Source organism: Silurus aristotelis (genome assembly GCF_946808225.1).
Source record: "Silurus aristotelis genome assembly, chromosome: 17".
NCBI classification, from domain to species: domain Eukaryota; kingdom Metazoa; phylum Chordata; class Actinopteri; order Siluriformes; family Siluridae; genus Silurus; species Silurus aristotelis.
In genome coordinates, this window is record NC_139590.1 from 13,200,442 (window position 1) to 13,223,278 (window position 22,837).

Genomic DNA, 22,837 nt, shown 5'->3' on the forward strand with positions numbered 1-22,837 from the left:
ATGAAAATTAAGATAAGCAAAGAAGAAAACGGTAAAAAAGGAAAAGTTTAGGGATACGTAGTGTACAGTAGTGATAGCAAAAAACGAGTCTTCCATCCTCCTCTGCCTATCCCCTCTACCTTAACTTTGATGTGCGAGCAAATTGAGATACGAGCTCGACCACGGAACGAATTAAACTCGTAGGTCAAGGTACCACTGTATACACTTAAACACTTTAGGGACAAAAGTTTGTTGACATTGGGCCAAGATGTTTTTTGTTTTGTTCCATCCAATCCATCATCTTATCCCTATTTGCTGTTATTATTAAATCCGCTATTCAGGAACATGTTCCACTGGATTTCGCAGTGTGCCTGTTGAAATGTGTGCTCATTGACCTAGAAAGAGATTAGTAAAGTCAGGTACAGCTGTAGGGCCTGGGTTGCAGTCAGCATTGCAGTTCATATCAAAGGTGTTTAATAGGGTTGAGGTTGGAGCTCTATAGGCGGTAAACCATATCTTTTATGAATCTTCTAGTTCAAATGAAAGTAAAATGTAATGTTACGGCAGCCGAAGACATCTCATACAATTGTATCTCAGAATTCAGGGAAGAACTACATATGGCATATGGAAGATTCAGGTGTCCGACTACTTTTGTCTATAAACTGTAGCTGCATTAGAATGGTTGGCTGAGGAAAATGCTCACCACCTACAGGCTTGGTCTTTTTAGGACTGTGGGTTTTTTTTTTTTTTTTTTTTTTTCTTTCTTTCTGTAATTGATTATATGATGTTTTTATCTTCCCACCTCAGAATGCTTGTCCCTTTACATCTCTCCTCAACAAATATTAAATAAGATTAAAAATGAGTAAATCTAATAAAAAATATCCACTGGAAAAACATCTAATAAAGTAGAACATGATACAAAGATGAAAATGCTACAAGTGTACAAATTAATATAAAACAAACCAACTTTAAAGCCTGAGAAATATTTAATGTTAATGTTCCAGAACGTTGCTGCTCTTTTTGTGTATAGAATTTAAAATCGGTAAATAACATTTCTAGTCAGTTATATAAACAGGAAGGGAATGCAGTGCTGATAAAGTTGCTGTGTAGTAAATGCAGTGTGCTGCAGTGGTGATATTTAAGTTTCAGGTTGGCATTACGATGGTCTGAAATATACGGAGTGAAAAAGCTTTAATCAGTTTTGTAGGTCTTCTTACTTTGTGTTTTCCTAGGATCAGTTTGTAAGTACCCTCACTCCGTGTATATCAGGAGTTATTCTCCTCTAACGGAATTTTGAGTTGCCGGTAATAGTCAGAGCTGGACCTGTTTGTAGAAACACAAGCATATGTATTTGATGGAGTTTACAGAACACCGCTGTAACGCGCTGCCAATAAAGGAAATTAGTCTCACTATGACCAAATACAAGTTGTGATGTACATGATCGAATTATATATTTTACTGAGAACAGGTTTTAAAAATTGTATTAAGTTTTTTTAAACTTGCCGCAAGGGAGATTTTGAGCAGGTTTCCTGTGTTCGAGTAGGAGTCTAGTCAAGGTGAAACCAAATTTGTGGTGTCTGTACCTTTTACAGTCTTCACCCACCAGAAGTAGAAGCATTTTCTCTGTATGACGAGTCTCAGAAATCATTAATAGGCTTTTTGTCAGTCAGTGCTGAGAGCGTAAAGACCCTTCACCACTGAACTACCATGACTCTTGTTTCATTACAAGAATCGTTGTGTTTTAGGGCATGTGGTCAAGATTTGTGTGTTGACTTGATTACAACTTTCTCTTTGTTTGTAATTGGGAATAAACAAGACGCTGCTACCAGCAGGCCATGTGCCAACAAATGGAATTGTCCCAGCTCGAAAATAGACATTTCTGCTTTCAGCATATGCAGAAACAATGTACAGTGATGAGGGGTGTGTGTGTGTGTGTGTGTGTGTGTGTGTGTGTGTGTGTGTGTGTATATATGTATGTATGTGTGTATATATATATATATATATATATATATATATATATATATATATGTGTATGTATAATGTGTGTGTGTGTGTGTAGATAGATAGATAGATAGATAGATAGATAGATAGATAGATAGATAGATAGATAGATAGATAGATAGATAGATAGATAGATAGATAGATAGATAGATAGATAGATAGATAGATAGATAGATATGTGTTTGTGTATTTCCTAGCATTGATAGCAAGTGAGGTGGCAAAGCACTTGAAACTTTTATTCAGGTGTGTGTGTTTGTGGAGAATAGAAAAGCAGTTTTCAGAACCTCAAGATGTCATGTCATAGTATGTGCTAAAAGAATGACTCTATAGAGTGTTGGAATTTAAGGGGAAAAACCTCTGTACAGCACTGAGGCCTCTTCTTGTACAAGGTGTTCTATCTCTGGCCTTTAGGGTTCTGATGCATGTTGTAGTCTGTTATGGTTTGTGGAGTGTTGAAGTGTTAACAATTGTTAAATGTTGTCATCATTTGGGTGTATTTGAAGCTGCGTGTGGTTAAGCCAGTAGTCTCACCTTTCCATGTCTTCTTCGTTTCCTCCATTGTAAGCTGCTTGGTGATAATCAGAGTTTCAACTTCACACCCCTTCACATGAGCAGCTCTTGTAGTTCCGGGGGCATTTCATTACAGACCCTATAGTACAAAGTGGTTGCAGAAAAATTTAATTTCTTGTTAAAGTATTTTGGCCCAAATGCTAAAAGAACCACTCAAACATTAAAAGGAAATACAAAATGTTGTCTGTTGTAGCAATAATACACACTGTTGACGGCTATTGTTCTAGTTATAATGGTTATTGACATGTTTATAAATAAATTAAGCGGTTTTACTAGCGTCATTGGCGTGATAAAGAAAAAGGAAATGCCAGTGTAATGGTCGTTTATTTATAAAATGTGGCATAGTTAATTTCAGAGCTGGGTTACTGTGGGCATGATTAGCAGTGTGCTTTGAAAATGTATTAATCAATCTTTTTTTTTTTTTTTTTTTTTTTTTTCTTTCAAAAATATATACTCCAATTGCAATAGAGTATTTGGCGTATACAGTGTTTTATGATTAACAGCGCAAAATAAAGGTTTGGTGTTCTTATTTGGATATGTCACTTTTATTCTGATGAATAAATATTTACAAATTTTCAATATGTAAATCTGCACCCTGGTGGTTTAACCAAAAGCCAAACCACCTGCCTTTTATAGTCTTATTAGTCTCATAATGTCATAAGATTGTCATACAGAAGTGAACATATGATGGGGAGTTTTTACAGACTTATCATTGCAAAGAAAGCTATATTAAGAAATGTTTTAGATTGATGTGCCCAAATTGCGAAACCTCTAGTCTGCCTCGCAGTTTGTGTTCAAAGACACAAACTGGAATAACGCATGCAAATTCGACATTCTGTGTACGTTCTATCAACGGGTCCATGGTAACCCATGCATCCAACAGATACACCGCACCTGTGTGTGTTTACAGCTGAGTGCATGGCTAATTTTTAAATGGTTGATTCTCTCACACGTTGCTCTCTGGTTTCATTCTGTTTCTAGACTTGCAGATGCTACTGAATGCTTTATAAGCATGTAACTAATCAGTATTATGTTTGTTGTAATACCTGCAGGTATTAAATGAAGAATGTGACCAGAACTGGTACAAGGCGGAGCTGAACGGCAAAGATGGCTTCATCCCCAAGAATTATATAGAAATGAAAGCACACCCGTAAGTACAACCCGCACAGCCGTTCCGTCTCCTTTCGCCCCCACCGCTGGAGCTGAAAATCATTTAATGTAGCTTAGCCAGGTCTAAATATCTCCAGTGAGTGCATTTTGGGATTCACGATTCACAGTGAAGATCCGAGCAGCGCCAAACCACAGCCTTTAGAAACGTATGTGTTTTAAACTTTGTTTTATTCTATTAATGGGCGGCATGATGGTTTCGCTCTTATACAAGGTGTGTTTCACACGTCTTCTTTCAAGTATCCTGTTGTTTGTCAGGACTCATTTTTAATCATTAATAAAAGTGACACAACCCGTGTCCCCATTGTCTAAGCAATCTAAAGGCTGTGTCCTGTGTACTTTGTGCACGGCACTGAACGCTCCAGCAGGGACGATTGTTAGCTTAAATGATCACGTTAAGCAGCAGCTTTCAATATATAGAACATCCAGATGGCAGTATTTGCAACAGGTAAACGTCTGTGTTTTTTTGTTTTTTTTTTATAATCACTGTTATTATAACCAGTTGTTTTCATCAAAAGGAAGCTTCGATGTCCATTGTTTCAGATAAATATCATTAAATGTACGATGGTTGTCAAGTTTCATTTGAGTTTGACTTGAGTTTGGTTTGTTCATATGTTCATTATTTTATTTTATTTTATTTTTTTTATACCGATTTACAATATCTCACAAAAGTGAGTACACCCCTCACATTTCTGCAACCATTTTATTATATGTTCTCAAGGGACAATATTATAGAAATGAAACTTGGATATATTTTAGAGTAGTCAATGTGTAGCCATTATTGCCGGTATTGTCAAAATAACTGGCAACATACGTGAGTACACCCTAAGAGATCCGTATACGTCGTGTAACCGTGCATGTTCTATTCATTATGTTCATGGGTCTGTCTGTATCTTTTAATAGAGCAGTTAAAATTTGGTGCTTCTGAGTAAAATTCTCTCATACTGACCTCAACATGGCACCTCATGGCAAAGAACTCTCTTGAGGATTTGAGAATTAGAATTGTTGCTCTTCGCAAAGAGGGCCTGGGCTATAAGAAGTTCGGTAACACCCTGGAACGGAGTTACAGTACAGTTTCCAGGGTCATACAGGGGTTTCCTAAGACGGGCTCCAATCTGAACAGACCTCACAAGGGTCCATCAAAGAAGTTGAGTCCTCATGCTGTTCATCAGGTGCACAAGCTGAATTGCTTTAGAGGTTGCAAAAGTGGAAGGTCTGCTTGTCAGTGCTCAGACCATGAAGAAAGAAGGAAGCCTCCTCTGAAGCTGACTTACAAGAAAGCCTGCAAACAGTTTGCAGAAGACAACTTTTCCAAGAGCATGAATTACTGGAACCATGTCCTGTGGTCTGATGAGACCAAGATAAACTTGTTTTGCTCTAATGGTACACCCTGAGTGAACATGTCAAAACTGTGTCCAAACTGTCGATATTTTGTGCGAGCAAAATTGTTATCTGGCACTGCCTTAATCCTCCTGGGCGTGGAATTCACCAGAACTGCACATGTTGTTGCTGGGATCCTTTTCCACTCCTCCATAATGACATCACTGAGCTGCTGGATGTTAGACACATGGAGCTTCTTCATCTTCCGTTCGAGGATCCCTACAGGTGTTCAGGTTTGGAGACATACTTGACCACTCCATTCAGCTTCAGCTGAGCCTGGAACAAGGTAGTTGTCATCTTGGCTGTGTTTTAGAGGGTCGTTATTATGTGGGAAAGGTTCCTAAATGGAGGCATCATGTTCTGCTTTTTGTGTATGGTCTGAGCACTGACAAGTGGACCTTCCGCTTCTACAACCTCTAAACCTCTCATGCAACCTCCTGCACCTGACCATCCTGCACACGGCATGTGGACTTAACTTCTCTGATCGACCCTTGCAAGGTCTGTTCAGAGTGGAAAACCTCTGTATGACCCTAACCACTGCACTGTAACTCAGTTTCAGTACCGATCTTCTTATAGCAACTATTTTAATTCTCAAATCCTCAGAGTTCTTTACCATGAGGTGCAATGTTGAAGAGCCAGTGGTCAGTATGAGAGAATTGTACACAAAGCAATACATTTTAACTGATCTAATACAAAATATTCAAATTTGTATGGCCCTGTGGAGCAGATGAAAATATGAACATGATGAATAGGACATTTGGCTTTGCATGCTTACACGACGTACAGCTGTTATCACTTAGGGTGCACTCACTTTTGTTGCCAGCTATTTACACATTAACTGCTCTAAAACATATCCAAGTTTTATTTCTACATTATTGTCCTTTGGGAACATTACAGTAAAATGGCTGCTGAAATGTGAGGGGTGTACTCACTTTTGTGAGATACTGTACATTATGACCTCCAATATAATGCAATGAAGTGTTTCTGACAGTAAAACTTTGCTATTCAGTGCAGTAGTTTTTCTCTTTATCATTCATCTACACCATGGCAGTATCTGGTGTGACGAACCTTAACCCTTAATGTATCAGTGGTTTTGGGTAAACTTTGTGCACTTTCAAAAACACATTGGCTGGGGGTTTTTTTTTTCCCCTGGTACAGTTTATCGGAAAAACATTTCCGTGACCAACATATCCTTTTAATATTAATACATCAGCATTTGTCTGAAAGACAAATAAATGTTTTCAAAAGTTTTCAGTGCTATTGTTGTAAAAGTCGCCATGGCTGCTCATCAGGGATAAATACACATTGCTCACTTTAACTCTTAAATTCTGCAAAGCCGCTTTGAGACAACGTCTGTTGTGAAAAGCGCTATAGAAATAGACTTGACTTTAAACCACAACATTAGCTTGTTTGCCAAGTCTTAGTTTGCTAATGAAGAATTGCATATTGTTTTTTTATTTTCTTAGTACCAGAGTTACTTGCTCTTTCAGCACTAACATAAATTCATATACCTTATTTATCTTTGTAAATCTGCTTTGATTAAATGTCAAATGTTAAAAGTGCTATACAAATAAAATGGTATTGAATTATTTCTCGGAATAACACTGACTCGTTTTTCTGGATCTTTCAATCTTTTCAAGTTTAGTTACGATTCAGAAAATAAATATGGAAAATGATTATGGGGGTCATTTGTTTGACTTTTATCAGGCTTCTTGTGGCTCAGAGGCCCATATATTTGACATCCCTGCTCTAATTGCATCTTAAGCGCAAGCTGAGAGTTCACTAGCAGACATTAAGGCTTAAAAGCATTTTGAAAAGCATCTATTCTTGCGTTAATGTGACTGTAATCTTTGCAAGAAGAAGCTTTAAAAAAAATAAATAACACACCGAAGTGTTTTCCACCAGCTCACATTTGAATACAGACTTGTTTGAATATTGGCGTCACAGGCATCCAGTTTTCTCCAGGAAGATGGGCACGGGGGCGGAGGTTTTTTCCTCTGCTAGTCAGCCATTTGTATGTTTTTGCACGACTGTGCCAATCTTAGGCAGAGGAAAGGGAGCGGCTATGGCAGGACAGCTGCATTTTATGGAACTGTCTGTATTGCACTGGCATGCTCTCAGCGGTGCCAGTGTGTCCCGTATCGCTCCTTCGATGCAAATACGTGAAATGGCATGCAGACAGCTGTCCTGCAAGATTCCACAACCACTTCCTCATCGCACCGTACAGTAAATGAATCGGAAAAGAAAACTCACAAGAAGGTTCTCTATTTTTGTATTTTTTAATTTTTTTTAAATCCCCCCTACCTACAGTCTAATATCAGCATAAGTCTGGTCCAGATGCTGACAATCAACAGTACAACAGAAGTGTTTTTGGAATCAGTCACTTAAGTGGAGCTGTAGGTTTTCTAGTGAAGCCCCACATTCTTTTTCAATTTGGTCACACTGATTTTTACTCAGAACTCATGATCCGATTTGTAATTGTTTTGATTAATATGGCAGTTAAATGTCTCTTTTTTCCTGTGTGTGCGTGTGTGTACATTCAGGTGGTTCTTCGGGAGGATTCCTCGGGTGAGAGCAGAGGAGCTGTTGAACAAACAGAGGCATGACGGAGCGTTCCTTATCAGAGAGAGCGAGAGTGCGCCAGGAGATTTCTCCCTGTCTGTGAAGTGAGTGAACATGCCGGAGCTAATACTCCACCATAATGGATATTTTACACCTCCTTCCCATCCTCATTTAATTTATTCATTTTATTTTTCTCTATTTTTTATTTTTCTTCTCTCTTCCTATATGGCATTTATATATATATATATATATATATATATATATATATATATATATATATATATATATATATATATATATATATATATATATTAATTTGTTTCCTTTTTAGAAAAATGTAGTGCATTTAATTGCTATATTGCATCAAAATTCAAATATGTAAATAAATAAAAAATTATAAATAAAAATCTATTTCAAATAGCTTTTAAGAAAGGTAACCACACTGTACTGTTTTCTTTGTTTTAGTTTGAAATTATCCCAAACTTTGGAAACTTTCTGGCGTTTCCTTTCACCTGAATCTTCTCCTCCCCTCTGTTTTCTCTCGTACTCTGTATTTCATTCGGCCGAATCTGCTGTGTTTTATGGAAGCCTAATTTGACACACACAAAAAAGTTTGCTTAATTTTGACTTTATTTCTCACAATTCTGACTTTATTTCTTGTAAACATCCACCGGTAACCATGTGGTCGGCCTGAAGTTTGAAGCTGTTGGTGTATGAACGAGGCTCCTCTGCTTCATCTGTCTTGTTCTGTCGCCTCCAGAGCTGATTTTTAGTTCTTTCCGGGAATCAGAGGCTTAGTTTGATACCATGCGATTCTATTGATTGTATCCAATTTCATTTTCAATGTGTAAAGATTTCTGTCACTACAGAGGCGGTGACGTTGCCTGATTGGCTAAAAAAAAGTTGCAATTGCAAGAAAGAAAAGTTGCGAGGAAAAAAGTGACTATTGCGAGAAATTAAGTTGGAATTAGCCAAAAAAAAACCTGTTTAATGTGGTGGAAATGGGTTTCCATAGAGTTTATCTGTCAGAGCGCTCCAGAGTTCAGGCAGTGGTGCATCAGTAATAACGGTCCGTGGGGAAACACAGTGCTTCGTGTGTAGTTAAATGGACTAAATGAGTTAAATTATGTGCCTTGGTGCATTTTTGTAATCTAATTACTCAGGTTACTTGAGGAATCGTTTCAGCTATAAATTAAATTGATGTTTGGTGCTTTTACAGATGGTGGCCACTCATATAGATGCATGTTTGTCTCTGTCTTTCACCAATAATATGTATTGTAAACATGTTTTTTTTTTTTTTTTTTTTTTTTATCAAGCAATCTTATGAGTAGGAAGTATTTCAGACACCATAATTACAAACATTGTTTATAGTGAAGCCATTGTTAGCACTTATGGCTTCATGGCATTTACTGTCAGAAGTAATTTGGTTTGTGCAGCATTGTGGTTGAATTTTGGGCCACTATTCTCAGCAAATTGTCTCGGGTTTTGCAGGGTTACGAGGGACCCACTGACAGATTTTCCGTTTTAAAATCCTCCAGTGCGTCGCTCCAATCATGTTTCCTTTGCTGAAATGTAATGCCGTGGTGGCGTTTGCACAGAACCAAGCCCATGTTGTTGTGAATGTTGTTCTTGGGAGCAGACATACAGCCCTGCATTTTTTTTTAAACATGATGAATTATTGCCAACACATTGTTTTTGTTTTGTCTGGTTTGTCAGGGTAGATTGTTCTGATTTCTTTTTTTTTCTTTCTTTTTTTTGTCGTCATGCGTACGGTTTTAGAATGGACGCGACTGTGGTGCAGTTCAGTGCATATTGTTCTCTGTGTAATTGTTGTTCTTACGTCTTCAGGTCAGTTCTTTCCAAGTGGCCGCTGGATTCTGTCTTACCAGCTTCGTTATTATACAGAGTGCACTTTGTGAAATCTTGTGATGCCTCAATTAGTTGTGGGTGCATGAAATTTGCACTTGATTGCTAAACGAATACTTTTTGACACAGATGTTAAAGGTCTATGCATGTTTATTTAAATATATAGTTTAAATGGAATGATTTGTGTATTTTAATTGGATATTTGCATATGAAGTATATTAACCTAAAAACCTTTTTAACAATTATATAAAATAGATTGTATTGTACAGGAGGCATGTAGGCGTTTAGCTGACCTCTAGTGGTCACTTCTTCCAGCATAAACTTTTCCCCACCACCAAGCTTTCAGTCTGGGTTTTAAGCTACATGTACCAATGTACATGGAAAAGATGTATTGGGATTTTCCAGCCAGATGTGGTTCTTTTCCAAACTGTTACCACAAAGATGGAGGCAAACAACTGTATAGGACGTCTTTCAAAATGGAATTGTTCTATCATTTGGAACAAACATGTTCCAGCGTGAAAATGCCTCTGTGCACAAAGTCAGCTCCATCAAGATATCGTTTACATGGGTTGGAATCAAAGATCTTGAGTGGGCTGCTACAGAGCTCTGACCTCCATCCTATTGGAAGCAGAAACATCTTTGGGAGCAGAAATCTGACTGCACCTCAGGCCTCCTCACCTCACCTACATCAGTACCTGACTTTACTAACACCCTTAGAGCAGAATCTCCACAACTACCCTCCAAAACCTTCCCAGTAGTGTGGGTGGTGTTAGAACAGAAATAGGATGTTAAAAATGTATATATGAATCTTCTGCTCACGTATCCACAAACAGTTGTTCATTTAGTGTACCTCTGTTTCATCAGCGTGCACGTCTGTGTCGCTGCTTCAATTGTTTTGCTATTTTATGTGCAGTTTCATATGCAAAACAACTATTGATAGTTATCGGTGTATTTACCTCATTTACTCCCACCACCACACATGATTAGCTGGAGGAAGGGAGAGATTCTGGGTCTATTTCTGTGTTCCAGGATGAGATCAATCCACAGTCCACCTTTGAATACATTTTATTGCTAGATATATTATGGCACTATCACTGGGGCGTTGAAGATGACGTCTGATGTGTCGCCTTCTTAAAGGAACACAGTCATTGTTTTCTTCCATTACGGGCAAAGGTATCATTTGCCTGATTAGCAGTGATAGTGTTTTGACATGTTTCCTGGTTGTCACTGTGATTTGAAAGGAACATCTATACACTCAGCACCTACCTGTTATGGAAGTAAAACGGTAAAGTTTATCTATATATATATATTATATGATGAAAAAATGAGATTTCTTGGTGTGTGTCTGGGGAGCGGGGGGTTCTGGGGGGGGGTGTTAAAAATGTCTCATCTCTCTTTCTCACTCACACTCTCATTATGTTTCTGCAGGTTCGGCAATGACGTGCAGCACTTCAAGGTGTTGCGTGATGGGGCAGGAAAATACTTTTTGTGGGTTGTGAAGTTCAACTCCCTCAACGAGCTGGTGGATTATCACCGTTCGACCTCCGTCTCTCGAAACCAACAGATCTTCCTACGTGACATCGAGCAGGTGCCTCAGGTAATTCAGCAAGAACTTCAAGTTCCACCATTGACCCAAATGACCTGTTTATATTTGAGTTACTCGCATGTAGAGAATTTTCAGTGATTTTATAACTCATGCACCTTTTTTTTTTTTTGTTTGTTTCTTGTTGTTGTTTGTGCAGCACCCCACATATGTGCAGGCCCTGTTTGACTTTGACCCTCAGGAGGATGGAGAGTTGGGGTTCCGTCGTGGTGATTTCATCCAGGTCCTTGACAACTCCGATCCTAACTGGTGGAAAGGTGCATGCCACGGCCAGACAGGCATGTTCCCACGCAATTATGTCACGCCTGTCAATCGGAACATCTAAACAACAAAATTGTAGATCCCTTATCTCCAAAAACACACAACCCTCTTCAGATCAGCCTCAATGTCCCCCTCTGCCCCTAACAGCCTGTGATTTGCAGAGTGAAAAGAGAAAAATGGAAACTGAAAAAAAAAAAGGAAAGAAAAAAGGGTCAGGAGAGTGTGTTTCATTTCTCCAGTGACATACAGGCAAAAAAAAAGAAAAAAAAAAAAAAATCAACCAATGCTGATTCCTGAGAATGATTGATTGCATCACTATGAACGCTTGCAACCAGGATGTAATGAGCTTACTGCAACACCACACAAACTAACACCACAACGATCCTGTGTGTAGATTTCCCCTCGCTCCTTCTGCCTCCCCGTCGTCTCTCTCTCAACATTTTCTCATCATAGCGTGTTTTCTCTCCATTACGTTTCAGCTGCATGTTTTTAATCACATTGTAACAGGAAATTTCAAAGCCGTTTTGTGTCCGAAATAAAGAAAAAAAAAAGGTTGAGTAAAAAGTAACCCTACATAGATGCAATTAAAAAAAAAAAAAAAAAAAAAAAAAAACAATAATCGATGCTAGTAACAAAGTCTGAAATAACAGGCACAAGAACTTTGTACATCAGTTTTTGGCCACGAACATATACATAGAGAGAATCCATTTTTAAGAAGATATATATTATATATTTGTATGTGTTTGTTTTTATCTTTCCATGGATTTTTTTATTTTTTTTTCCCTCCCCACTTTATTTTTTTTCTCAGATGTAAATTATGTTCTGTTGTTTTCGGATGGAGCGGAGTAGCTCTGGGACGTGCCGAATCGTCAGTATAATTACGATGCATTTATAATCTGAGATTTCTCAGATACGTCGGCATGCGGCTTAATCTCGCCATATATTCTTTTTGGAGAAAAGAAGACGAAAGAAAAGAAAGCATTAGTTCTGGAGCTGCATATTGTTAAACGTAACCGTTTATCAGGACTCTGTCAGTGTCTTGCAGGTGAGAGCCATTTAATGCTGCAGGAGTTTGTTTAAATGTGAAATTGTCGAGAGGCCAGCCACCATTCGAAGCCAAGGTATTTACTGCAGCCACTTTTTTTTTTTTCTCGGGCCCTGAATGTAGCTGACTTTAGACCTTAGAAACGAGCACGAGGGACGTATGGTCACTGTCCTGAACCACACACCCGCTGGAGATTTCAGAGGCGCGTCTATTTACGGTGTCAAAACAACGTATGACCATGTATGCATACACACGAAACAATATGCACTAGGCGTGTATACACGTTTTAAACAGAGGATTGAAAGTGGTGCGATTTTTGATCTTTCATCATATTTCGCCAGGCCCCAAACTGGCACCAATAATACCAGTATGCGAAACCATAGAGTTTTTTTGTATGTGAATAGTAGAGATATCAGCTTTCCTGATGTAACCGTGTTCTTTTTTTTTTTTTTTTTTTTCCCCTTCTCTCCATTCTTAATGTGTGTTTTGAGCACTTTCTATGTCGGCCATTTTGATTCCTTTATGTTTTTATATATATATTTTTCCCCACAGGTTTTTTTTTTTGTTTGTTTGTTTGTTTTTGTTATTGTTGTCCTCTCTGGATTAGTGCCTTTTTCTCTGGTGTGTCCGTGTCTTCACCAGTTCCCACAGTGAGAGATGGTGATTCAGCACATTTCCTTGTAAACGCTTCCCCAATCGACACTTTGCACCAGTGTCTACATGGAACCAATCCTTTCTATTTAAACATCTCACCTTCTCTTACTTTTTATTCTTGGACATGTGTTGACCGATCCTTTTTTTTGTTTGTTTGTTTGTTTTGGGGGGTTATTTTGTTTTGTTTTTTCTTTGCTTTTTTTTTTTTTTTTTCAAATTAATAAAAATGAAATTCTAAAAATCTTGTGATGTGTTGTAATCTGTTCCCTGGCTTTTTGTCGGTCTGCACTACTTGGTCATTAAATCTTGATTAGCTTGTTCAGTGTGTCAGAAAGGAGGGCCGTTTCACTATCGATCATTTCCTTTTATTCTCTATTGTGTTTTTATTATCAATCTACCATCTTTTTTTTTTTCTTTTTTTTCTTCCCCCTTTCTCAACAAGGAAGGAGGGTGATGACTTCTGCTGGCTTTCTGTATTTAATCTTATTCCTTATCACTTTCTCATTTTGAATTTTGACTCTTTCAGCAGTCATTAAAATGTCTGTGTTTATTGTCAGGGCTAAATCTTGGCACCTTTGGTAAAGATGGAAAAAAAAATGTTGATAGAACGTTTTTTGATTAATAATAGCCTTTGGAACAAATGATTAATATAAATGTGCTCTAGGTTCTATTTCTAATAAGTTGTTTTAACATGCTCAATTGTGGAGGCTCTTTTGTTTGTTTGGGTTTTTTTTATTGTGATTCATTTTAGTATTACATGTAGCTTTTGGATTGCCAACATTGTCTAGGCAGATAAATACTGCTTTTAAAAAATATTTATTCACTGTTATCAGTAACTGCTTTATCCTGGTCAGGGTCATGGTGGATCTGGAGCTTATACTATGAACACACCCAGGATTGGAAACGGACAGTAACCAAAGCCCAGGATCAGACCTGGAGTCACCAGCACTACCTGTTATGAAGGAAATTCCAAATAAGGCAGTGTTTTTTTTAATAAATATTAAAGATTTTATGTTTTGCCACCTCACAGCTCCAGGGTCGTTGGAACTATGTGGAATTTTGCATGTTTTTCCTTAACAGGGTGACATTTGTTTGATTTCTGGGTTCAAACGGATGTTGGGTTTTTATATGTACATCGTGATTGGAACAGCTGTGGGTTCCAATCAATAGCACTTTATAATAAAACAGATTGCGATTAGGAGAGGAGTGGGAAAGTTTATAGGACTGTGGTGAGACCTGCAATGTTGTATGGATTGGAGACAGTGGCATTGACTAAAAGACAGGAGGCGGAGCTGGAGGTAGCAGAGCTGAAGATGTTGAGATTTTCATTAAGAGTGTTAAGGATGTACAGGGTTAGAAATGAGTTTATTAGAGGGACAGCGCATGTAGGACATTTCGGAGACAAGGTGAGGGAGGTGTGATTGAGATGGTTTGGACATGTGCAGAGGAGGGACATGAGGTATATCAGTAGAAGAATTCTGAGGATGGAGCCACCAGGAAGGAGGAAAAGGGGAAGAACAAGAAAGAGGTTTATAGATGTGGTGAAGGAAACCTGCAGGTAGTTGGTGTGAAAGAGGCAGATGTAGAGGACAGGGGTATGGAGACGGATGATCCGCTGTGGCGACCCAAAAGAAAAGAAACATCCAAAAGAAGAGGAGGAGGAGTTATCATTTGATAGCAATTACTTTGCCAATGCCATACATTCACATCATTCGAGTATTCGAGTTCTCTAAGTATCTAGTATTATTTATATTACATTTTCTAATATTTTTTACTGCTTGCCTTAGAGATCATTTATACAACTAAACAGTTGAGGGTTAATGGTCTTGCTCAATATTAGCAGCTTGCCAGTGTTGGGTTTTGCACACCTGGAACCTTCTAGTCAGAAATCCAGCATCTCAAGATCTTCCACTCCAGCTCATATAAACCATATCTTTATTGAGCTTGTTTTGTGCCCAGGGTTATTGCCATCCTGGAGCAGGTTTGGGTCTCCTAAGAAGAAAAAAGATTTTATGCTTCTACACCTAAAAAAATAAGGAAAGAACCATGTATAGCTGGAAAAGTCTGGTGTCCCAATACTTTTGTCCTTATAGTGTATTAATTAAACAAAACCATTGTCAGGCTGGAACAGGTATTTATACATTTATTTGAGTAATTTGTGTTAAACATTACATCTCTTCATAATTTTTAAGTCTCATTTTGTAATGTTCTGAAATACTGTAAACTGGGTCATCCCCCGCCCCCCATCCCCCCTTGTGTTGATGAAGGTTATCGCTAAGTTTCTACTTTAAACTTTAAAGTAAAATGATTCAGCACTTAAACTCAAAGTAAGTTGCATGTTCTGGCATACTCTACGTTCTGGCTGCTTTATCCTGACTTTCATGGCTGTTCTCAAATCAAATTAGTAATTATCCTTAGTGGTTTATTTCACATCATAACTCGGAGCAGCACTCTGTTTTTTTTTTCTATTCAAATTGCATAAAGTGTGGTGAAGTGTGAGTTGAGTGCTGTGTCTTAAAATAGTTGAGTTTTACCAGTGTGGCCTGCTCTGCCGGGTGATGTGGTGGTTATAAAATATGCAAAAACAGTTAGAACTCTGGTTCCCGTTACATGTGCGCTGCTGCTGCTGCTGATAAGAGTTCAGGCTGTTTAAACCACACCACCTGCAAGTGGTTTTATGGTCGAGTGTAGCATATATTTTGTTATTTCCATTTTTCCCTTTGAAATTGAGTTTAGCAGCATTATAGGACACGTGCTGAATATAACCATGCTTGGCATCCTTGGATCTTTAACATTGGTTGTGTATTAAAAATAGCTAATAAGCACGTTTTAATTTTGCCATGCGTAAACACTGCACCTGAGAAAAATCTCTGAGCACTGAAGGGTCTCTGATACAAGTGGTGGACAGAGGCTCGCCGATCCGATCCGATCCAACAGAATCATGTTGCGTTGCTGCAGTGCCCCTGCTGAATCCTGTCCCTGGCCGAAAGCATTTACACTGGTCAGTGGGCATCAAACTTGGACAGAGAAACCTTGCGTCCTGACATGTTGCTTTGACGCATACCACCTAAACCAAGTTCACGCAAGAGCTTGTAGTCCTCTGTTTCTTGTTGCTCTTCTGCCTCAAGGGTCAATGTGTTGTGCATTCTGAGATGCTAACCCTAACCCTAACCCTAGATTTTTATTTTTTTTTGGCTTGCCATAGCTTTCCAGTCTGGTCATTCCAAGTCCTTTTGACCTCTTTCCCTTCCACAAGCCATTTCCACACACAACCTTTTTTAAAGTTCTTTTAAACTCTAAAAAGTGAACTATTCCGAGTAGAGCAGCTCTTTCTAAAATAGTCAAACCAGCCAATGTGACGCCAACACCCACGGAACAGATAATGTCACTGTGAACACATTTTACCCCCCATTCTGATGTTTGATGCAGGATTGGGTCTAGCAAGCATAAGTATTAAAGTGATCGATTAATTGTTCTTAATCATGGTAGCACTTGAAAATATTCGAAAATTTTCAAATAAGTTCATAGTTAACTTCATAGTATAGTGTAGTTCACGTGGGGAAGAAAATGGCAAGTATCTCTTTTAATACATTTTATACATAACAAATAACTAAAATTATATTTAAAAAAATGTATATACAGTGGGTACGGAAAGTATTCAGACCCCCTTAAATTTTTCACTCTTTTTTATTTTGCAGCCATTTGCTAAAATCATTTAAGTTCATTTCTTTTCCTCATTAATGTACACATAGCACCCTATATTGACAGAAAAACACAGAATTGTTGACACTGTTGCAGATTTATTAAAAAAGAAAAACTAAAATATCACATGGTCCTAAGTATTCAGACCCTTTGCTCAGTATTTAGTAGAAGCACCCTTTTGATCTAATACAGCCAGGAGTCTTTTTGGGAAGGCTGCCACAAGTTTTTCACACCTGGATTCAGGGATCCTCTGCCATTCCTCCTTGCAGATCCTCTCCAGTTCTGTCAAGTTGGACGGTAAACGTTGGTGGACAGCTATTTTTAGGTCTCTCCAGAGATGCTCAATTGGGTTTAAGTCATTGCTCTGGCTGGGCCATTCAAGAACAGTCACGGAGTTGTTGTGAAGCCACTCCTTCGTTATTTTAGCTGTGTGCTTAGGGTCATTGTCTTGTTGGAAGGTAAACCTTCAGCCCAGTCTGAGGTCCAAAGCACTCTGGAGAAGGTTTTCGTCCAGGATATCCCTGTGCTTGGCCGCATTCATCTTTCCCTTGATTGCAACCAGTCGTCCTGTCCCTGCAGCTGAAAAACACGCCCACAGCATGATGCTGCCACCACCATGCTTCATTGTTGAGACTGTACTGGACAGGTGATGAGCAGTGCCTGGTTTTCTCCACACATACCGCTTAGAATTAAGGCCAAAAAGTTCTATCTTGGTCTCATCAGACCAGAGAATCTTATTTCTCACCATCTTGGAGAACTCTATGCGGGTTTTTCATGTGTCCTGCACTGAGGAGAGGCTTCCGTCGGGCCACTCTGCCATAAAGCCCCGACTGGTGGAGGGCTGCAGTGATGGTTGACTTTCTACAACTTTCTCCCATCTCCCGACTGCATCTCTGGAGCTCAGCCACAGTGATCTTTGGGTTCTTCTTTACCTCTCTCACCAAGGCTCTTCTCCCCCGATAGCTCAGTTTGGCCGGTCGGCCAGCTCTAGGAAGGGTTCTGGTCGTCCCAAACGTCTTCCATTTGAGGATTATGGAGGCCACTGTGCTCTTAGGAACCTTAAGTGCAGCAAAAAAAATTTTGGAACCTTGGCCAGATCTGTGCCTTGCCACAATTCTGTCTCTGAGCTCTTCAGGCAGTTCCTTTGACCTTAATGATTCTCATTTGCTCTGACATGCATTGTGATCTGTAAGGTCTTATATAAACAGGTGTGTGGCTTTCCTAATCAAGTCCAATCAGTATAATCAAAAATTTCTGGACTCAAATGAAGGTGTAGAACCATCTCAAGGATGATCAGAAGAAATGGAGAGCACCTGAGTTAAATATATGAGTGTCACAGCAAAGGGTCTGAATACTTAGGACCATGTGATATTTTAGTTTTTCTTTTTTAATAAATCTGCAAAAAGGTCAACAATTCTGTGTTTTTCTGTCAGTATGGGGTGCTATGTGTACATTCATGAGGAAAAGAAATGAACTTAAATGATTTTAGCAAATGGCTGCAATATAACAAAGAGTGAAAAATGTAACGGGGTCTGAATACTTTCCGTACCCACTGTAGATATTATAGATAGGCCACATGCCACATTTTACCCAATCAGAATCGAGTATTTATGAAGCCTATGGCCTAGATAAATATTATATTTAACAGACAATAAAAACTATGCTCTACATTTCATTTCAAGGGAGGAAAACATTTTAACGTGAAGGTCATTACTGGCTGGACCATCTGTCCATCATTTTGCTGTCCAGCAGGTCATTTGGCAGTGCGGTTAATACGGTTAATGCATTACCGCCTCCAGCATCTTGGCTGAGGGAAACCAACATCTGGAAACCAGTATATCAGCACTGGTGCAGAGCTCCCTTCTTCTGTTAAAGCCCAGACGTTTGCAGGTGACGCATCATGAGTCATCTGTCTGATCCGAGACGGTGACGTGTCTGTGCAGCTGGTTTTCTGGCGCACACGCGACGGCCTGGAACATGTGCAACCGGTAGACATTGGGAGTTGCCCAGGACATCATATTACACTGTAGTGCTGTGGAATTCTTGACACTGATTGGCTGGAAAGTGTTGATGTCTGACAGGAGTCTTGACTTATTTTTTATATATGTGCTCATTTAAACACTTTATAAAACTTTATATAGTAACAAATTACACACTTTGATGGTAGACTTGGCCAGAAGAAAAATTACAAAATCATTTTTACTTCAGGAGAGTTCATTCTTGGTAGGAGTATATTCGCTGTTCGTTTGCTGCCAGCGTGTGCACATAACACGTCCGGGGTCACACCAGGGCTTTACAAACGGTACTAGAAATTTCCATGCAAACCTGTGCTCTGCCATCAGGTTAAAAAACCCGGCAGATGTAACTGTTCAGCCGCACCCCATGCAAATGTTGTCCCCAGATGCACACACACAGAGCTCTTTGTACTCCAGCGTCAGACTTTATCTTGATCTGCGCACGGACACACTGAGCAGTAGTGACCTGCTCTGCAGGATCAACATCCTGGAGAAAAGACATTCAAAATCTTGGTTGCACATCTAGATGAATGAGCGTATAACTCCGTGTCTGTAAATGATTAAATAAACACAAGAGAAATCCAAAGCAAATCAGTAATCAACCACCCTGTGCCTGCAAATCAACATCAATTCTTCAAGGTACACTTGCACACAGTTTTTCCAGGAACATGGTTGTTTTCACCATCTTGGAGAACTAACCACAGATCTTCTGTGGAACGTAGGCACATCTCAAATCCTTCTGTCTCTTCAAGAGATCCCAGACAGATTCAAGTACTTTGAGATCTGAACTCTTTGGGGTCAAACCATCACTTCCAGGATTTGTGCTTCTCTATGCTGTGTAATGCTAAAGATACAGTATCTCACAAAAGTGAGTACAACCCTCACATTTCAGCAACCATTTTAGATGTTCACAAAGGACAATATAGAAATAAAACTTTCTTATTTTTTAGAGTAGTCAATGTGCAGCTTGTATAGCAGTACAGATTTACTGTCCTCTGAAAATAACTCAACATACAGTCAATATTGTCTAAATAACTGGCAACAAAAGTGAGTACATCCTACGTGAACATGTCAAAACTGTGTAAAAGTGTCAGTATTTTGTGTGAGCACCACTGTTATCCAGCACTGCCTTAATCCTCCTGGGCGTGGAATTCACCAGAACTGCACATGTTGTTGCTCTGATCCTCTTCCACTCCTCCATAATGACATCACAGAGCTGCTGGATGTTAGACACATGGCACATCTCCAGCTTCCACTTGAGGATCCCCACACGTGCTCAATAGGGTTCAGGTCTGAAAACATATTTGGCCACTTCATCACCTTCACCTTCAGTTTCTTTAAGTGTTTTTGGGGTCGTTATTATGTTGGAAAATTTGCCATTCAGCCAAGTTTCTGAAGGGAGGGCATCATGTTCTGCTTTAAAATGTCACATTACATGCCTCAATGAACTGCAGCTCCCCTGTACCAGCAGCACTCATGTAGCCCCAGACCAGGATGCTACCACCACCATGCTGGACTGTAGGCAAGACACAATTTTCTTGGTACTCCTCACCACACATGCTGGACACCATCTGAGCAAAACAAGTTTATCTTGGTCTCATCAGACCACAGGACATGGTTCCAGTAATTCATGCTCTTGGAAAAGTTGTCTTCTGCAAACTGTTTGCAGGCTTTCTTGTAAGTCAGCTTCAGAGTAAGCTTCCTTCTTTCTTTATGGTCTGAGCACTGACCTCAGCAGAACTTCCTCTTCTGCAACCTCTAAAGCATTTCAGCTTGTGCACCTGACGCACAGCACGAGAACTCAACTTCTCTGATGGACCCTTGTGAGGTCTGTTCCGAGGTGGAACCTGTCTTAGGAAACCCCTGTATGACCCTGGCCACTGTACTGTAACTCCGTTCCAGGGTGTTACCGATTTTCTTATAGCCCAGGCTCTCTTTGTGAAGAGCAACAATTCTAATTCTCAAATCCTCAAGAGAGTTCTTTGCCATGAGGTGCCATGTTGAGGTCAGTATGAAGGAATTTTACTTAGAAGCACCAAATTTTACCTGCTCTAATAAAAGATACAGACAGACCCATGAACATAATGAATAGAACATGCACGGTTACACCACGTACAGCTGTTATCACTCACTTATGTTGCCAGTTATTTAGACAATAATTTCTGTATGTTGAGTTATTTTCAGAGGACAGTAAATCTGTATTGCTATACAAGCTGCACATTGACTACTCTAAAATTTATCCAAGATTCAGAACGTTCAGAAGTCAAATTTTGATTTCAGAAGTTGATTTTTCTCAACATGCTGGAATGTAGTCCAATGGTGTAATACTGCCACCTACTGGATGTTTTTTTATTTTATTCGCATCAAAGAATAATCGTACAATGATTTTATTATACATTTTCCTATTATGTGCATGATTTATTTATTTATTTATTTATTTGTACAAGTGAACATTTTAGGCCAAATTCTTGTGTGTATTCATTCGTGATGTGTAACATTTTACTGGAACCCTCTGTTGCCACTCTCAGGTGTTTTGAGCTTCTCCATTCTGACTGGGGGGAAAAAATAGGGGATTCATTTATTTTATAATAGCAGTTCACGAGGAAGTGTTATCTGTCAGTTAAATCACAGCCTTATATTAATGCACTTCCACTTATATGTAGAATAAATGCATAAACATAGGAAAAAAATATATAGAATAATTGATTCCACTGTACCAGCTCATACACAGAGACTTTGGGATGTGCTGTCATAGGAAAGAGAGCAAAAATGCAATGTATTGATACAAAGAACAGCATGTGCTTCTATTCTTGTTATTTGATGATAGTTAGATTGAATCTATGAAACATGTTAGTTCCTTTTATCACTTGCAATTATATTTTTACAGCATTTTGTAGACACCCTTCCAAAGCATCCAGAGCATCTTACAACTGAGCAGTTATGAGTTAAGGGCTTTGCTTAAGGGCCCCACAGTAGCAGCTCGATTAGATGAGCAATACATGACATACTATGCTGCGTCATTGTTTATTTTACAGAAATAAAGTCAAAATCATCTACAAACGTCTTGCAAATCTAAGTCATGCTGCATTGTTTTTGTTTTTTTGTTGTTGTTTTTTTTTTTTTTTTGAGAGAAGAGGCATTTTGCTGGCAACCAGTCCAAACAAACTTTTGTAATCTTTTTTTTTCACTGTACTGCCCTGAAATTGAACATTTAACATGCTAATTGTGGCCTTTCAAGTCTGAGATGTAACTCAGGTTTTTTGCAGTTTCCCTGTGCATTGCATAGTTAATAGTGGCATGAAATTACTGGAACGTCCACTTTTGGGAGGATCTTGATCTTGCAATTGTCTTGAATGTTTTCCATGCGTAATAATCTTTCTGACCAGAGAATGATGAGCTTCAAATTGTCTGTATATAAAAGTCTTCCTGAAGTGATCTGCAGCAACAGTCCTCTAATCTCTTTCCTGATGTCTTTCCTAACACACACAAGGACCAGTAAACTGCTACAACTTGGGCTTTTATAAAGATGGTCACACTTACTGAGGATCGATAAATCAATAGTAAATATATTAGCAGCTGCTACTCTTATGGAGTATGAAAATCTTATGGAAGCAGTAAGGCTGCACTTAGTCCTTTTACACATGGCTTTTTTTTTTTTGGCTTGATGTTTGTAAAAGAAAAATAAATAAAATCAATAATGACAAGTTTATAAGAAAATGAAAATATCACCTTATTTATAACTAAGTAACTGTTTACTTAGTTATAAAACCTAATATGGACCTAATATCATTTTTACTGTGTCCTAAAACTTAAAACACAGAAATCAAAGAGGGTGTACTGTAATTTGTACACGAATGTATTCAGCATATACGTTAAATAACACGCACAAATCATCCATTTTAACTAGTTAAGGTCATTAAGAGAAGTTAAAGCTTCCACGCTGGGTTTTAGACTGCGACTACTAGTGCATTGATTTATATAGCAGCGCATTAATACAACGCGGTGATTAAACTGACTGGAACTACATGCGCG

The 22,837-nt window shown here is 38.8% G+C and overlaps 1 protein-coding gene and 1 long non-coding RNA gene across 2 annotated transcripts in view; both read left to right on the forward strand.

Moving 5' to 3' along the window:
* grb2b (growth factor receptor-bound protein 2b) overlaps window positions 1–13,329 on the forward strand; it is a 31,198-nt gene extending 17,869 nt beyond the window's left edge. Inside the window, exons 3-6 of the mRNA XM_083567124.1 lie at window positions 3,603–3,700; window positions 7,641–7,763; window positions 10,954–11,122; window positions 11,268–13,329. Coding sequence (XP_083423250.1) covers window positions 3,603–3,700; window positions 7,641–7,763; window positions 10,954–11,122; window positions 11,268–11,453 — 576 coding nt within the window. The 3' untranslated portion in view covers window positions 11,454–13,329. The remainder of the gene's footprint in view (window positions 1–3,602; window positions 3,701–7,640; window positions 7,764–10,953; window positions 11,123–11,267) is intronic.
* Window positions 3,971–6,976, forward strand: LOC310740431. The gene is made up of 2 exons (XR_014537655.1): window positions 3,971–5,595; window positions 5,701–6,976. It is a non-coding gene; the product is annotated as an uncharacterized lncRNA (long non-coding RNA).
* Window positions 13,330–22,837: the final 9,508 nt, after the last annotated feature.